The sequence below is a fragment of the Perca flavescens genome, chromosome 9 (assembly GCF_004354835.1).
Source record: "Perca flavescens isolate YP-PL-M2 chromosome 9, PFLA_1.0, whole genome shotgun sequence".
In the NCBI taxonomy this organism is placed as follows: domain Eukaryota; kingdom Metazoa; phylum Chordata; class Actinopteri; order Perciformes; family Percidae; genus Perca; species Perca flavescens.
The window spans coordinates 16,480,434-16,499,478 of NC_041339.1; the positions used below are offsets into that span (position 1 = coordinate 16,480,434).

Consider the following 19,045-nt stretch of genomic DNA (forward strand, 5'->3'; position numbering starts at 1 on the left):
ATCTGCCGCAGTTTTCAGAGAACAATTCAAACCCCAACGGTTCCCCGCAATCCTCTGATTGGTCAAGGCGGCAGCACGTGGAAGCCCCATCTACTTAGATCGTCTATGTTTAGGAAGATAAACCACTCGAATGTGAAAGCACAACTCTTCAACTAGGAAGCATGGTTTGCAACAACAGGTGTGTTTTCTCTGTAATTCTTTTAAAAAACGTCCATTTCAGCTATTATCTTAACTTTCGGTTTTGTGCCATATAGTTCAAATACGTGTTTGAAAGGGAAGATATTCGATGTATTTGAAAACGTTTTGGTACTTCACCAGGACTTTTCTGAAAGCGCAAAGGGGCTCAACGAAAGCTCGTCACCTCTTCACTTCCTCTGCCACGTTGCGACTCTTCCTGTCCTCGGGGTTGCTGGAGCCCGTACATGGATGTCATAGAGAATCTTTTATGTATTATAATAACTCGACATGGGAGGCGTAGGCAAAATATCACCAGGGGTAAAGTGCAAAAGCGCTTGGTAGAGGTGATTTCAACTACTAATATTGAAATGTTTCGGCCAATATCAATCCTACTGGAGTGTGTAGGCTATGTTCTTTGCTGATATACTGACAGTTCAGCCATATGTATGGTGTAACCAACATTTCGAAATTAAATACGAACCCTAAATACAAAGCTTGAACACAATTATAGGCCAACATTACTCCACATGTATAGCCTACCTACAGTGAGTTTGAAATGGAGTTGAATATAGAATATGTAATTGGAGATCAATCTAACCTAAACCACAATGGAATACAGCTTTTATAAATGACCTAGGCCTATATAAATCTAGCATTTGAAATGTTTTTTTTTGTTGTTGTCATCATTCATTTTATTTTTCTAGCTTATCTTATTTCACGTTCTCTTTATTTTGCATGCCGAATAGTCATTTTTAACTTTAATTTGATTGCATTGATAGGGGTAGTATGGTGCATTTAATCATATGCAGCACTATGTTATGCTGTTTTACCCTTGTCTCTTAAGAGACCAAAGGATTATGCAGCAAATAATGTAATATAGGCTTTATAATAATCTTAATAATAATAATAATATATAATAATAGTCTTGGTACAGCTCTTAAAATAATATATTTATTATTTAACTTGTTGGCTGATTTGAGGCAAAGGAAATTAATTAAAACCGTGTATTAATTTAAGTTATCTCACAATTATTTTTGTAATGTATTCAAATATAGGCCTACATTTGTTATATATTGTTATCTTCAGGATTTCAGTTTGAATCCAGGTGAATTTGTCACTTAATATTTTCTAAATTTATCACAAAATATATTGCTCTCCATTTACATGTGACATATTTCCACCAACTTATTAGTTTTTATTCTTTATATTTCAATAATTACTGTTGTGGTTTCATAATAAGCTATACACAGAGGAATGCATCAGTCATCTATTATATTTTCTCTCTAGGTCTTATACATATATCACTTGTCCCAGTCACTGATTTGTCAGTACATGAAAAATAAACTCTTGCTTTACATTTTAACCAAACAAATTAGTTTGAGAATTTTGTTGTTGTTCTTAGTTGTAATCACCGTTGTCAAGGTGATGGCTGCTAATGAGTGGTGGTGTATTCACAGCATGATTTGTTCCACTTGTACGCACTAACAAAGTCACAAGGTACATTATGTTTCCTCTTTACATACAGAACAAAATCACAGATAGTTGAGTGTTTGAAACTGTAGTGTAACAATTGCAATTTAGCAATCAATTATTATTTATGGCAAAAGAATCTAGCACCATCTTCAAATGGTTGCTTTTGCATCTATTTGTTAAAGTTGGTTTGAAGTAATAATGGCTCCATATCGGTTTTACGTTTGTGTAGAGTATGTTGTCATAGCAGTTATTTGTTTTTTGACAGAAAAGGGGACAGGATGTACTGAGGAAGGCCAGCTACTTGTGCATCTGTCAACATGCACTGATTCCCTTTGGCTTATCAGTAACTTACTCTGTAGCAAACAAACAAGAGGTGATTGGCTGTTTGGAAGAAGGTGGGATTAGTTTGGGTTGTTTTTTTTTTTTTTAGTGTACGTGGTTTGTTGTAATGAGGTGTAGTGGAATGACATTACACATTGCTTATCTTTGATAAAAGTCATTGGACTGGATCTTCTTTTTTCATCCTCTTTCTCAGAGCCTGACATATAGGTAAGCTTCCTTATGCCTTTCTAAATAAATAACTTTTAGTTCACAAATGTGTCACTCTGTAGCATTCAAGGTAGTGAACAATTTGAACATATCCTGATCATTGTAGTTTATTTGTTTACTATATATACTTTGCTTATACTGTTGTCCCTCCCTCAGATTTTATTGGACAGACAACAGGATTATGAGACTCAACAAATTGTAATTACTTGCTTGATTGAATTTAAGCAATTAACAGAAACATAATGAGCCTTTCCTTATCCGTGTAGGTGGCGTTGTTTAGTCAGTAGATTGTCCCGCGTTTTTGCATAACAGATGACCCCTACTATTGGGTTATTTCACAATCAGTGCAGACATTGCTCCCACTTGTGTGCATGATTTGACCATCACAAACAACAACTGCTTAACCTACTATTGTGTCACACTGAGAATCCTGACTGCTACCTTTCATTACATTTGTTTAAGATGGGGAAAATAGAATTGTATGTGAAAAAAACGTGATTTAGAAAACAGATGATTTTGACATGATTTGACTGGGAAGGAGTAAAATGCATGTGGGAGGGTGCAAGTGAGGAGCTGAAAGGATTGTGCGGAGATGGATGACTGCTCTCTGGGGAGGTGTATGGGAGGGGAGTTGGGAAGACAAATCAGAAAGCTGGGATTGGATGTTTTTCAGACATGCAGTCCGTTATAAGTGTGGCTTTCTTTGTTCAGTTTGAGTCTATTGCCAGGAGAAATGGATTTACACCCTTAACCCCCACACAAACATCGACTCACACAAAATACACTCTACCTAATTGGATGAGGCTCATGCCGGTATTATTTACTCACATTCGCAATCAATTTTTAAGTTAATATTTCTATTTTGTATTTGACTGCCGTCCTATCGGTGGGGATTGCTACATTGTGCAATTTGAGCTTTCTGCTCATGAATAACATTCCTTTAATGAGACGGATTATGGGAGACGCTCATTACAAATTAGCAAAGTACATTGACAGATGAAATATACAAAATACAATGATAGTAGGAACCAAGGAATGCTTGCTTATTCTGCATATGTTCTGATATCTAATATGTTTTTGTTTGTCAATTTAATATGTTGACAGTGTTCTTCAGTTTGAGATGTTTGCTAACCTAGCCTAAAGATAAATATTTTGCAGAATTATATAGAAAAAAAATTAGGTGCACCTATTTTTTTCTATATAAAGATATAGATAAGATAGAAGACATAGATACAAATATTAATGTGTGTGTGTGTGTGTGTGTGTGTGTGTGTGTGTGTGTGTGTGTGTGTGTGTGTGTGTGTGTGTGTGTGTGTGTGTGTGTGTGTGTGTGTGTGTGAGACTGTGACTGTGGTTTAGGCAGATGTGTTTTAGCTAATACAGCCTGAGAGCAGCTGGGCAGGGCAGGGCTAATAGACCCAATGACATCATCCAAAGAGAGAGAGAGAGAGAGAGAAACACTGGGAGCATGCGAGCAAGCTTGCCTTAGGCAGTGAAAGGAAGCAGGCCAGCTCAGACAGAGAGGAGAGTGGCATGAGAGCGGGACAGTGTGTGTGCGTGAACGGGAGAGGACCAGACAGCATTCAGTTGACAAGGATATAGGACTCCACCTGGAAGATTTTCTCTCTAGTTTTCTCCCCTTCTTCCATTACACCTCTCCCCCCTCCCCTTCCCCCTTCCCCTTCCCCCCCTCCTTTGCTCCTGCTTCAGGCGGCTCCTCCGGGCATGCTCCTTAAGCCAAAGTATGGCCGCTTTCGCAACGAGTCTGTGACCTCCTCCGACGACTTGATGCAGAGCTTAGCAATGAGCGGCAAAGTTGTGGCCACACCGGTGGTCTCCTCCTCCACCACGAGCCTTCCTCTGCCTCCCTTGCCTCCTCTGCCTCCCCTGGATCACAGTGCCAGATCATCATCCTCTGCTGGGGCTGCAGCCCTGGCTGACTCTCCTTGCCTGGATGGAGAACAGGATGCCACCACAACCTTCTGCATGCTCATCCCTAGGATGCCCCAGTGGAAATTCTCCAACTCCCTGCTTAGCCGGAGCCCGTCCAACTCCAGCTCCAGCTCCAGCAAGGACTCAGGGAAGGCAGCAACAGCTCCTTCCCAGGCCTCTGTCTCGCATAGTTCATCACCACACAGGCACAGTGGTGCGACCTCAGCCAGTGGCCCGGTGGCAAGTCTCGCAGCGGTGCTTAACTCCTGTGACCCTGTGTGTGTCACCCCCTGTTCTCTGCAGGCCATTCGAGGGCAGAGAGCAGTTGCAGCGGCAAACTCGGCCAGTCAAGGGGGGCACGGATTTGGGGCCACAGAGGCCATGGCGAGCCCTGGGGGTTCCAGCAGCTCCCGGTCAGGAATGAACCGCAGGACAAGGGTGGAAGGCATGTGGCTGGAGGGAGAGGACTTCACCCAGAAGGGTAGCTTCATCCACAAACCCTCTCAAGGGTGGCTGCACCCTGACAAGAAGATTGCAGGACCAGGGGCTTCTTATATTGTCAGGGTGAGTCAGTGGGCACCTTTTGTTGTTAATGCATACTGTATATCCATTGTAAAAGGTACACCTCTTGAACATCCACTTAATGATCTGTTTTGAAAGTGTGTACAACCAAAAGAACTAACTTTTCTTCCTCTGGTGCTAACATATCTATTAACTGGAATCAGTGAACCACATCATATTAATGACCCCATTTACAGGTTTCTTTATCTGGGTGGGAAACGTAAGGACACCACAGTGCCAGGCAGTTTGTCATGCAGCTCATGTGGCGAGGGCTGGGGAATCCATAATCCAGATAGATGGCTTGGTGTGGCTGGTAGAGACTGCGTCAGGATAGCACACACAGGCGTCATGGCGGAGAAAGATAAACCATGAAATGATGCTCACAGGCTGTAGTAAGGATCATTATTTTACCGCAGTGTTTACCGAAGGTTATATGCATCATTCACTTGACTTAAAACAATAACCATCTGTATTTAGAGTGCATGTAACCCCTGTCTGATTGTGAGCTTGAGCATTGTGGGAGTGGTGTTCTTTTTGTGCTTTCAGGATTGTTTACATTCATGTGGAGACCATAAGATTGTATCCATTAAATGTGATTCACAATCCCTCAGCATAGTGAATACCAATCTTTATTACAGTTAGTATAATAAGAGCATGCTTGAAAGTTGTTTTTTAAATAGTACGCAAACTCTTTGTGTTTTTATTTAAAACAAGATCCGGCAACATACAGAAATGGATGGTTGGTTGTCCCGCCAGAGAGATGAGAATGATTATAAATAAAAAGGTAGAGATATGAAGAAATATCTTTATCAGTGTGCACTTTACTTACAAAGGTTTATCATCCTAAGCAGTCTGCTTGACGTCAATGTCAATGATGTATCCCCTTAGCGATCCCCCAATGCCTGTTAACCTCCACCCCTCTTGCACTGCTCCACCCCCTCTCCTCAAACTAATGACATGGCTCTTGATTAGCCCAGTCTGGGGCTCAAGCCCACTTTCTAATGGCATTATACAGGCCCCATTCATTCCTATATTCAATTACATTTAATCACAGTCATTTGCATCATGTGATGTGGATGAGGATGGTTGGATCGGTATGGGAGGGGCCCAATGATGAGCTCTCATCACCATGCAGGGCTTTCCTAGATTCATAACAAGTGCTGCTCTAATGTCTGATTGATAACCCAGTTAATTGCCAGACCGAGCTTTTAGGAGGTTATTGTTGTCATCTGAAGATGCACTGCAATTATTTTAGATGACGCGTGTAAGCTCATGTTTGAGATGCCTTTCACAGCAGCTGAAGCAGTACTATACGTGCAATTCTGTGGCAAATCTATGCAGGGAGGAGCACTTGCTGCATGTATTAGTGTCAAAGTGACAGTAGATTTCTGCTGCGCTGTGCCATTTTTAAACGGCATAGCTACCATAGTGCACATCTCTTTCTCTCTCTCTATTTCTGTTTCAGTGCTTCTTTCTCTCACTCACTTACAGTCACTCCTCTGCTGGGAAAGACACAAATATGATTCTTTGTATTGGGTTTCCTCCTTTGCACTTTCTCTTTGTCCACACAGCCATGTTAGGCTCTGTGTCTCTGGCCTGCATCTGCCATCTTTGACAGCCAGGACGCTGCAGCAGCCATCAAACAAAGCACTGCAGCTGCCAACACAGCTATTATTTGGAGAGCTATATAAAAACAGACTGCTCCTCATTTTATGCTGTTCTCTTACAATCTTATGCACAGTATTTACTAGTCAAATTATAAATATCTGTAATTTAAGGTTTTGTTGCTAATAGGGCAGTTTCCAGAGTTTTCCTTCCATGGTGCAACGAGTATGTTTTGTGGTTGTATGAAATTAGAAGCAACTTTAATGTCTACAACATAAAAAAATTACTTTGGCAACATGAATAACAAACAAGACAAGACTGCATGTACTGAACTTAAAAAAAACTACACTATCCAGATACGTTTTGGTAACATCCGGCTGTCCTCAGTAATCTGTCCATCATTTGCCCATCCATCGTTACACAACGTATGCTTCTTGATCTTGCCTTAGTGGTAAAATGAAAAGCTATTACATAATAAACTGAGACATTAGGACATTTTCTACATTAACAAACTATAAAACAGCTATGATGTATCTTAAATTAAATATTATTAATTAATAATATTAATATTATTAATAAGCCATGAAACCACAAAGTTTTGAACGTTTTGAACTGTCAATGTTATTGCATTTTCTGAGGAATGCTTTTTGGACAGTCGGTATCCCTGCAGTTGTAGGAATAGTGTGCTGGAGAGACTTGGCCCAAAGGAAGGGAATGCAGATAGGGTGATAGAAGAGGGGATGTGTTTCATCAGAAGATGAGTGTGTGACAATGGAGGCATTGGCAGAAAGAGGAAAATAGAGACAATTTTCCTGATGGATTCGTCTCCAAATCTGGTTAGAAAGCTCATTAAGATCCCGGGCTCAAAGGTTGTTTCTCTCTCTCTCTCTCTCTCTCTCTCTCTGTTATTGTGTGCATGTGGTCTGTCTGCTGTCTGTTGCAGTCACTAACAAGTCTGGACACTGCACTAAATATGGCATTGACCAAGTCAAAGTGCTGTTAGAGAGGATGTCAATTATGTAGCTCCAAATTAGTTTCACAAAGACTTTTCTAAATTACACAATTTGATGTAAGATTTGAGATAAGATCTTGTATTAGAAGTCTTTTCAAAAAGGTGAAACACAGAAGTACGAGTCATTAATGCTGCCTTTTTACAATCAATGGTAACACTAACATTCTGTTAGTTTATTGTTTTGTTAGGCTGTGAATATAAATGTGCCATAATCAGAAGGTTAGTTTACATCAGTTTTCCCTGGACAGTTGCATTATACCGTATAGATATTTACTGATGATGGCAGGAAAACTGAAATAGATATGTGAAGTCGTATAATTTACTCACCCCTCCATCTTTTTTATGTAAACCTCACAGATATGCAAATAAGTACAGGACATCCTTATGTGCATTCATTGTATACACAAACACACTCACACCCTCAGCATCCCCCAGAGACGTAAGACACTGCAGTGTGTCCATAATTTGGAGCTCTTAGTGCTGCTAATCTAGTCAAGGTGCTATTAGCAGCCCAACCTGACAGCCATTAGGAAGCTGCTCAGCTGGCTGCTACTCGCTGGAGTACACTTTAATGGTCTGTATGTGGATTTAAGTTAGATTATGATGCGTGGTTGGAAAGAGTAATGCATACCAGTAGAGGATTACATATCGTATACTACGGGAATGTCTTGTAGATCTGTAATGCTACTGAAATACTGTTTTGACAAGTTTTAATCCAATTGCAACGTTTGCTATACATGTTTATAGTTGATATATATTTTAAAAATAGATGCTTATTTATCACTCAAGTTCCCCCGAGAGCTAGTGACTTCAGTAGGTTTACATAAGGATTTTTTAAGTTCAGCATTTATTTCCAAAGTGATCCCACATCCCACCCATCCCATCTCTTATTTCTCTACAATTGAAACATGAACATTACATATACAACACGTTACATGACAAGTTCATAATTATATCAAAAGGAGCATCTACTCTTTACCAAATATCTGTCCGTAGCCATATTAAAACTTTCTGTTTGGTTTGTTTCTTTTTTGCAGTACATGGGCTGCATTGAAGTATTGAAGTCAATGCGCTCCCTGGACTTCAACACACGGACTCAGGTGACAAGGTACGCTGGTAACCATCTCTATTGGTAGTGATGAGTCGGGAGAATTTGATCCAAGATGTATTGTATAGGATCAACTGAAGTATCAGCCACTATGATATCAAATTGCTACCAGTGGTGTGTGTCAGTTCTGGGCTGTTATTTAGAGTAAGTGTGGTTCATTCTATTATTATGTCAACGTGACATAGGAAATCTTAATAAATAGGGTCACACCTAAGCTTTTGGTTTAAAACAGCTCTCTTCTTCTAAACGTATTGTTTCACTTACCACAATTCTTTCATTTTACCTCATTTTACCAAACCCTGCTCAACCAGTTATAGTGGAAAGGAAATGTTAATGCAAGTTAAGAGACAAACTGAGCCAAAGTACACGTGCTCAGTGACGGTACATATGTGTATGTATCACACTATACCTCAGGGTCTTAGTATGTCTGTGTCGTGTTGTTATGCCCTACATGCGATGTTATTGTTATAAAAGCAGGGTTCTTTGCAATCCTTGGCCTCATGGGAGAAGCGCACTCTCCCACTCCCTCTCCTCCACAATCGATCGACAGTAATTGGAGCCCACCGTGCATCCAAGGCTTAAGTGCAGAGGGAGGAGGCTGCAGAAGATGGAGTGATAGAGAGGGAGATCTATTATTGATGATGTTTACTAATGATTGTGGAAAGCTGCAGTGGTCCCCGTGAATGCACCCTGCTGGATAATGTCTGCGGTTGTAACTTCTTGAGGAAAAGGAGATCAAAAACAAAACAACAAAACAAAATGTTAGCAAAGGTAGAAAGCATACCGAGCATCAGATGACTGCACCAGGTCTTTGTTGTAGTATGACATCAGTTTAATCATGAATGTTTTAGTGATGATGAATATGTTTTGTATTAGCTTCTTGCTGTTGTTGACTATATAGTCGGTCATTGTGCTTGTCTTAAGTTGAATTCACTGCAGCCTTTTCCATTCAGTAGCATGTTAAAGGCAGTTTATCAGTGGCAGCTTTAATTTCCCAGTGATGCTAACGGCATGAGGTCTCTGATTCTTTGGGGAACATTGGCTGGACCATCTGTCCCCCAAGGCCAACAATCAATGATTGATTGTCATAATCAATCTAGTCTATATCCTTGACGTTCCACTTCCGGGTATGCTCCGGTGCCACAGTAAATTCCGCTGGATGCAAGTGTTTTTGCCGATGTCTGTTTCCTTCCATTTTATTTGTGTTGACACTCTGTGGATTTATGAGGAATATGGTTAACTGCTCCTCATGTCTCTGCAGGGTAAATTGAGAGACAGGTAGACTATCTGTCTAATCTGAGTTTCTCTCGCACGAATAAAACAACTTTTGAACGTACATATTCCACCAAAACAAGTATCTTCCCGAGGCTGTTTTGCACGGCTCTGTGCAGAGTTTAGCGCCGCCCATGACGATTCTAATTGGTTTAAAGAAATGCCAATAAACCAGAGCATGTTTTCCTCCCATCCCCAAATGCTATGTGGAGTAGCCAAACCCTCCTTCAGCGCGCTTTGGAGGAGGGTCTGGCAAAGCGAGACTATAATCAACAAACTTAATGGTTATTTTACTATATTAATCAATGAGTTAATTGTTGCTAAGTGCAATTCAAAAGCAGCATAATAAAGTCAGAGCCTTTATTGTGCGTATTAGAGCTGGCATTTTTTCAGCTTGCTGACTTGTACAAAAGTTAATTTCATCCTGGAATACCACAACAAAACATTCAGTGCTTGTCAGAATTTCAAAATTGTACTTCAGCTCCTAGATTTGAAGTAGTTGCATTCTCCCAACAGTACTCCCTGTGTCACGGTGTTAAACAGCAACACCAGTGATAATGAGGCCCGGGCCTTTTATTGCAGGGAAGATACAGAGGCTGCTGACAAAAACAACAACAGCCCATCTCTGTCCTCCTCCTCCCTCTGCCCTCTCATCAGCATGAGTCACTCGAACATTGTGGTGTTTTTTCAAAAATCCCTGAGAAGACCTTTACCCGAGATGGGGCCCGGGACGCTGCTTTTTAAATATTTACGAGCCACTTGATAGGGGCAGCTGGGTTCTTGACTGCTGTCCCCGCTGTCCCCTGGCAGCGAGAGTGCGAGCTCCAGCCTCAAATCCACATTATGCCTCACTCCCGCCATCAGACACACAGGGGACAGAAGCTTTAAACGTCCATTAGGCGGCCATTCCCAGGAGTTATAGCAGCAGCTTCACTGCAAAGTTGTAACAAATCTGCAGAGAGAGTTGCACTGTGGAAAATAAATGTGAGTAATGTTGCCCTGAAGAGGCAGTAGACAACTATATTTAGGCTCAAATGATAGTGTTTCTTCTTTCCTAATTTGACAGGGAGTTAGACATGAGTTTGACAAACAGTCACTGTCATAACAGTCCTTGCACATCAGTGGTAAAAACTAGTTAGTGCTTGTGAACAGACCTGCTGGAAACCTTTTCTTGACCTTTGAACTGTAATGGGTCTGTGGCCTATGACCTTAGCCCGAGGGAGGGAACACAAAGCTTCTGTTCATGTTTAACCTCAGGTTTTTCTATCATTGTGATGCAGCAGTTTTTTTTGTAGCCCTAAACAATGACTCAACATTTAAAACGTTTACTCCTCTGGATTGTTAATATTTGAGTACACCGTTAACACAAATCCACATGATTTTTTTTATTCTCGCTGTTCTTGTAGCTATTAGATGAGTGGCCAGTGTGTCCCATTACAGTCTGACCTTTGATCTTTCTTTATTCCCCAATTAGGGAAGCCATCAACAGGCTGTGTGACACTGTGCCAGGTGGAAAGGGAGCTTGGAGGAAGAAGGTTAATAGTAAACTTTAATCTTACTGTGCATGTTTCATAATACTATTGTTACTAAATACTTTTGAAATTGTCTTATCCCTGCTGGAGAACTAGATGAGTTGAAGTTACCACACAGGTTAGTACAGTGGTTTTAAGAAACTTAAAGTGCTCATATTATGCTTTTTGGCTTTTTCCCTTTCCTTTATTGTGTTATATATCTTTTTTGTGCATGTTATAGGTTTACAAAGTGAAAAAGCCCAAACTCCACCCCAAAGGGACTTACCATCTCCAACAGAAAACACTTTGTAACACACGTTATAATGCTCACCTAGCTGCTAGCGTGACACACCCTCATACTCTGCTTCTGATTAGCTAGCAGTGCTTATCTAGGTACTGCGCATATGCGACTCCCAACAATTATGGAATAGAAGTGAGATGTCTCACTCTGTAGCTCTGTAGTTCAACACAGGGTGAAAAGAGGAGCTGTAGCAATGTGCAGTACAACAAAAATATGGTGTTTTTTGAAAATCAAACCATGTAAACCTATTCTGATATAACCTCTAAATACAATTATGAACCTGAAAATGAGCATAATAAGAGCACTTTAAGACTAGAGACTATTTTGTTTGTCATAACAAAAACAGTAAATACAGGACGACATTTCTGTTTTCTGAATATTTTAAATATGTGATTGTAATTCCATCTGTATTCATTTATTTATTCTTCATGTAGGCCCAGAACAAAGCTCTCCAGTCTGTTATGGGGAAGAGTAACCTGCGATTTGCAGGCATGAGTATTGCAGTCAATATTTCCACAGATGGCCTTGGTCTGCTTATTCCCACCACACGACAGGTATGATGCTATAACTACCGTAAACTAATCTGTACATGGATTGGACTGATATATTTGCCCAAATACCTTTTAATTAAATGTTATTGTCTACCACCGATACGAAGAAGCTTCTTCTCTGACCACAAATAAAGTATAACATTTTCAAAATCATTGTTATTTAATTTCAGTAATGATATGTGTCAATTAATTTCTCCTTTGATCATCAGTTCCTACGTTTTTTCATCTAATAAATAGTTTTGGTGTTAATTGATTGCTAAGAGACATATCAAATAATTTCATTAAATCTGGCATTTAGGGAAGAATCGCACTGCTCCACAATGGGTTAAATGATGTTCAGAGGCATTTCCTCTTTGCTGAAAACAAAAATGTGGGAAATAATATTAATCATTTTGTAGTTACACTAAACTTCAAAAGTCTAAAAGTATAAAGCTGAATCTTTTGTGCCCTGGTCTGTACTTCATTGAAACAATTTTGTATTTTGGCATCTTTAGTCTTCGTCAATTTGTGTTGTCTGTATTCACATTAATCAATGATGGCATGTAAAAGTAGAATAATGGCAAACCTCTGCCTCTGTTTTTCCTCTTGTTTCTTTCAGGTGATAGCACACCATCCCATGCAGTCCATCTCATTTGCTTCTGGAGGAGACACAGTGAGTGCAACGTTTCGCTCCCTGCTTTCCTTTACAGAGGAGTAAACATGCTAACGTGCTACTGTTATTCTTTCATCCATCTTTTACCCACTGTTTTTCACACCCTTACCCCGTTATCATTGTCACGCCCAATTGCATATTTGCACAGATGCACATCTTCATTGCTATCATATTCTGTTCTCGACATGCTCAACTGTTTTATATTTTCTTCCCACCTTTGTATCACACAATTTTAGTACACTACTGATCTACATCACTATCTAGACCACAATTCTGCACTAACTGTATATCGACTCTTTACCACATTTCAGCATTTTAGATAGTATGTCAATTCATATTTACATTGACTCTTTCAACATTTATACAGTCTGTCTATTCATGCATATTTTGTTATTCCTGATCTACTGTACATTTGCACCTAGACCATTTGCACTAACTGTATATTGACTCTTCACTACATTCAGCTTTTTATATAGACTGTCTTTTCATACTTATTGTGTTGTTATTACCTTATCAATTTTGCATATCCTCCGACTTACTTACACCTTCCTTTGCGCTGGCTTTGTAATGCCTACCTAATCTGCACTTTATGTAGCGTATTGTATTCTGTTTTCTTGTATTTTCTTGTATGTGAAACTGTATGTTGTCTTGCATGCTTACGCTTTTCTTGACCAGGTCACCGTAGCAAATGAGAACCTGTTCTCAACGGCCTACCTGGTTAAATAAAGGTATAATAAAAAAAAAACATTAAAAAAAAACAAAAAACATTGTTGTTGTTGGAATGTAGCCTAGAAATCTAGATGCACCCTAGCGGCAGCAAATGTAATTTGCAATCTTGATGTGGGTCTGGCTTGTCAGGCTAGTTGGAATGGACTTTTTTGGCAGACTGCACATATCTGACTGGATTCCATTTTATTGGATTCCAATCTCATGACCCGAAGAATCAATAAGGGCTTTAATTTAGTTATATATATATATATATATATATATATATATATATATATATATATATAATTTATCTGGACTAATTGAATTCATCCTCCTTTCTGTTGCAGGACACGCCTGATTATGTTGCGTATGTGGCCAAAGACCCAGTGAATCAGAGAGGTAAAAGCTTTTCTTTACCACATATATACAATATGTTTCTTAAACATGGATCAATCAGAGGAAAGCTCACTTCCACTACCTTTATCTTAAGATGCCACAATTAATAAATCATACAAAAAAGTGACATTGTAGCATATCCACCATTTGGAAACAAACTTATTTTTTATAGTCGTTCCTGACATGAAAAAATGACTACGACATCTACTACAGTTCTTGATTTAGAATTAGAAGTTACTAATATTTTAAACGAGATATCACCCCCATTAAATAGAAATGACCATAAAGTGTTTTGGAAACAAACACTTAAAACAGTGGTATTATTACTGAGACAGGATCTTAGTTCTAAAAGTGTGTTGCAGCTGAAAAAAAATAAATCGTCTCTTGTTTTGTCTCCTTCAGCATGTCACATCCTGGAGTGCTCAGACGGTTTAGCCCAGAGTGTCATCAGTACCATCGGCCAAGCCTTTGAGCTGCAGTTCAAACAGTACCTGCACAGTCCTCCCAAAACCATGGCGTCTATGGAGAGGTGACATGCTGCCCAGACACAATTATGACTTCTGTGAAAAGAGGAAAAAGTGTTTTGCGTTCGTCACTTGTCATCCAAATCTGTGACGTGGTGAAACAACTGTAAATCATTGATTTCTAACACATCAACCACCATGGTGCTAAGAAAGAACTGTATATACCGGTATACAACAATATAACTTTTATATATTTTAAAGATTTAAACTTGTTGACACAGCGTATGTCAATGGAAAATAAAATGTCATTTTAGTAAGATTGACACCCAGAGACAGTAAAGGTGACTTTTGCCATAATCAGTCATTTTACTTTGACACACATATTGACCAGGCGTCCTGCATAAAAGAGCAAAGTCGCATTTTCCACGACTCAAACCTGATCTACTGTCCAACTCTCAGATTTCTTTGTTATTTAGTACAAGGAGACATGATAGTTTGTTATTGTATTACCTCAAAATCCATCTTTTCCATAATATTGATCCTCACAGATCTTCACACCAAACCTCATGTGTTCCAGCCTGTTAGTCTTTTTCTATTCTGGTTTATGAATGTCTTTCTGCTGCCAGCAGCTGCAATGATCTACATAAATCTATCGTAAATTTATATACAGTAGATCACTTTCGGATGTGGAGATGTCTTTCGATCGGACTGAGAACCCAGTCCGATCGAACCCAGATCTTCTTATCATTATTATTACTATTAATATCACTATAAAAAGTAATAATAATAATCAACAGAATTATTGTATAACACATTGTTTTCATAACACAAGGTATGGGCTGGGTCCGGATGGACTTTGAGAAGCCCTGGTTTAGATTATAGAAGTTGTGGTATTGATTGTGAAGTAATAATAATAAAAAATCTTTTCACTTGCACCAATGTCCTTAGGTCTGTCAGGACAGAAGAGCCGATGTGGGGGGATGATGAGGACTTCTCTGAGCATGATTACTACAACAGCATCCCAGGGAAGGAGCCTCCTGTTGGGGGAGTGGTGGACTCCAGGCTCAGGCTCAGGCCCAGCGGAGCCCTGCTGGGTCACATCCACACACAACCACAGAGCAAGACAGCAGCACAGGTGAATCTCCAGGCATGATCCTGGACGAAACCTTACCATCTATTGTTATCACAGATGTAATCAAAGCTACATCTGGTCATCATCAAGTAGTGCATGTCTAACCTTTACCAGACAGTGAGCTAGAGCTTTGATAGCTTCCTCATAAACTGGTGACTGGTATGTTTTCCTGCTCCTTCCCCCCATTGTTTACATGGAATTAAACAGTAAGAACATGAAAACATACTCCATAACTGTCATCTTGATGTGCCTGCACCATAATTGCAGAAGATAGATGTGATTACATGAAGAGCCTCGGGTCTTCTGTTGCCTACAGCGTGAGAGAAATCATCACTCTCTCCCCTGCAGCTTGTTCAAAATATGGCACCATGCTGTAGCTAATGTTTCAAATAGAGTGCTTCAAAACTACATTATATGGGGGACAAGAGACAAATGTGTTGCTCTGGTGTGTGTGTGTGTGTGTGTGTGTGTGTGTGTGTGTGTGTGTGTGTGTGTGTGTGTGTTTGCAGATGTGCTCACCAGCGAGGAGGGAGCAAGCGTCTTATCCCCCTGGTCAGCTGTGCTATGAACTGCACTGGGACACTGAGACGACCAGCAGCTCAGGTGAGACACCATGTGGCAGTACACAAGTGTAACATCTGGAAAACAAAATGTGTGATGAAATTGTCTATACAGTTCTCTCTGAAAATATGTTGACATTTTTGTGACCTATTAAGTTACACGTCCGGTCATTGCTGCACTCTTTGCCCTGAATGAGACTTACTGACCTTCTAACACAAAGAGAAGCTCAGTGTTGACATGACATTCTTAAGATGACGCTGATAGAATTAGGACTTTTTGGGATCTTTAATCAGGATGGCCTTCCAAATAAGAGACTTGGTTCAAAGGACCTGTGGTTCAAGTCTGTCATTTTTGATAGGAGGGAAGCTTGGAGTGTCCTCTGGATTCCCTGAACTAGATTATCACGATAGTTAATCTTAAAATTTAAAAGCATGATTAAAGGTGACATGGCAATACAGTGATAATGAAGTTAGAATATACTTTCATTTACTACAACTACGACTTTATCGACCAAACCTTTCAATTAATCAAACAATTTTTTGATAAGAAAATTAAAATTAAAATTAAAATACAGTATTAACACCTTTGACATAATCATTATGGATAAGGTTGAGACAACTTTAGTGGAGAAATCTGCAATAAACACAGCCGTTAAAGGTCCAATGTGTAGGAATTTCTCCCATCTAGCGTTGAGATCATATATCGCAATCAACTCTCTCGCACCACGCAGTTCAAAGTACGTATTACAGCTACGGTAGCCTTCACGCTTCAAAAAGCCGGTCTCCTTCTCTTTTCAATATCCTTTTTTCTTTTTCTGGGCGAAGAAGAAGACTCCTGTTCCTGAAATTTGGATTTTGAATATGTGTGGTCCTCCATGTTTCCTTCTTCAAACTTAGCCAGGAAGCTACGATACACATTAGCAGCATTAGCAGCACCTGTGAGTTTATCATGTGACAGCGAAAACGCGAAATCCGGAGCAGTATGTCCTGTATGTCCCTTACTGGCTAACGTATTTCAAGATGGCGCATGCATATGGAGCGTCTACCCCAGTTCATGCGAATGCAAATGTAAAATTTCAAGCCAAAAGGAATACTTGGAATTGATGGTGGTGGTAAATATTCATGAAAAAGGACAAGTTTGTGAACGGGCAACACAGATTTTGAAAATGAACAACTAAACACGTTACACACTGGACCTTTAACATTTTATATTCACTATTAATATTGTGAGAAGCTTCCTTCCTTCTTATTAAAGATTGTTTGGGGCATTTTCACTTTTATTAGAAAGTCACTAGTGACTCCAGAAGCTGCCTTCTCATTAGTGGCTACATACAATTGGTCTATAATTATGACATTAGCCATGCACACCCACTTTGGTACATACTGCAACTGGTTTAATTGTGGTATCTTATTTATGGAAATAAGCTGTTACATATACTGTGGTATCTGATAGCTCAATATTTTAAGTTGGGATTTCAACCACTAGAGGGAGCCAATAAACAAAAACATGTTTCACACAGACACACACACACACACACACACACACACACACACACACACACACACACACACACACACACACACACACACACACACACACACACACACACACACACCAGAAGTAAAAAATGTATTGAGGGCACCTGTCTTTCTCAGGTCTGACATCAGATGGTTACCTGTGTGCTGACGGCCAGCCACCAGGCACCAGAGATTACGAGGAGCATCAGTACGTTAACACCCAGAGTCTGGAAAACCTGGATTCACTGGCACAGGGGCCTAATGGACGCAAAGGGCCCAGGGGACCCGACAGTCCCAAAAAGGACCTCTTTGATATGAGTAAGTCCTGAGAGTTAGTGTGACACATATAGTAAAGATAAATTCACTTTCTTTATTTGAAGAATACTATAGAGTGACCATATTTTGTGAAACATCATTGTCCCTGTAGGGCCCTTTGAGGATGCCCTGAAGCTCCACGAGGCCTGTGGAGGAGCTGTTGGTGCTGCAGCTGGAGGGGGAGGTGTCCGGGTCCTGGAGGACCAGTGGCCCAGCCCTCCACGCCGTCGAGCCCCTGTGGCACCAAACGAGGAGCAGCTCCGCAGGGAGACGTGGTACCACAGCCGCATGAGCAGGCGAGACGCAGAGAAAATCCTGGTCCGAGATGGAGATTTCCTGGTCCGGGAGAGCACTACCAACCCAGGACAGTATGTGCTAACCGGCATGCATTGTGGCCTGCCCAAACACCTACTGCTGGTGGACCCAGAGGGAGTGGTGAGTCTGGCAGCAAGTGTAAAACAGCTTTTGTTTGTCAAAAGTCATACTATACATACTGCTCAGAAGGTTTCTGCTGTCTGTAGTGAACACAATAACTTCCTAACATCCTCCCATCTTTTGCTGTCCTACGTACAGGTCCGAACCAAAGACATGTTATTTGAGAGCATAAGCCACCTTATCTCATACCACCTTAAGAATGAGCTGCCTATTGTAGCAGCAGAGAGTGAGCTCCACCTCAAACAGGTGGTCAGGAGGAAACAGTGAGCCACCTGGCTCCGCATGGGATGGTAAGCATGCAGTATGCTACATATGTACGGGATGACTACAATTATTTAATGATTGACAATGCAGATATTAGTGGGACAGTGGATAGTAAACCTTACTAGATAGGTATAAGTCCCATAACAAAATGCACGTTTTCAAGAAAAAATAGCTGGTTGTTCACCTTGTGGTGATCAATTGGAATTTAACTTCAGTAAATGTGAGCATTACATTTCTGCATGCAATAAACGGATGATCTTGTGTCAGTCATGTATCTATAAGTCTAAAACAATGAGAGTATTGACCTTCAATCTGTGCCTAAAATGATTATTTTGTTGTGTCTGCTATATTTCACAGCTGGATTCTTTCTTTTTTTTTTTTTCAAGATTATTTTTTGGGGGCTTTTCCCTTTTTATTATGAAGTGACAGTGGATAAACATGAAAGGAGGAGAGAGATGGGGGATGACACGCAGCAAAGGGCTGCAGGACTCAGCCAAAATGGGGCGAACGCTCTTACCGGGTGAGCTAGAGGCCGCTCTTCACAGCTGG

The 19,045-nt window shown here is 40.3% G+C and overlaps 1 protein-coding gene across 3 annotated transcripts; it reads left to right on the top strand.

The window, feature by feature from the left end:
* The first annotated feature begins 147 nt into the window (after positions 1–147).
* shc2 (SHC (Src homology 2 domain containing) transforming protein 2) lies at positions 148–18,890 on the top strand. Of its 3 annotated transcripts, none has more exons than XM_028588183.1 (14): positions 148–178; positions 4,435–4,695; positions 8,347–8,417; positions 11,164–11,224; positions 11,936–12,055; positions 12,651–12,704; positions 13,760–13,811; positions 14,211–14,337; positions 15,221–15,407; positions 15,914–16,007; positions 17,621–17,800; positions 17,910–18,232; positions 18,371–18,522; positions 18,854–18,890. In XM_028588183.1, exons 2-13 carry the CDS (start codon positions 4,513–4,515, stop codon positions 18,497–18,499), a joined length of 1,581 nt encoding a protein of 526 aa, XP_028443984.1. In that variant the 5' UTR covers positions 148–178; positions 4,435–4,512; the 3' UTR covers positions 18,500–18,522; positions 18,854–18,890. The 3 variants fall into 3 exon arrangements, with proteins under 3 accessions (XP_028443984.1, XP_028443982.1, XP_028443981.1); XM_028588181.1 differs by lacking the exon at positions 148–178 and adding an exon at positions 2,115–2,199; XM_028588180.1 differs by lacking the exon at positions 148–178 and having other exon boundaries at positions 3,937–4,695.
* Positions 18,891–19,045: the final 155 nt, after the last annotated feature.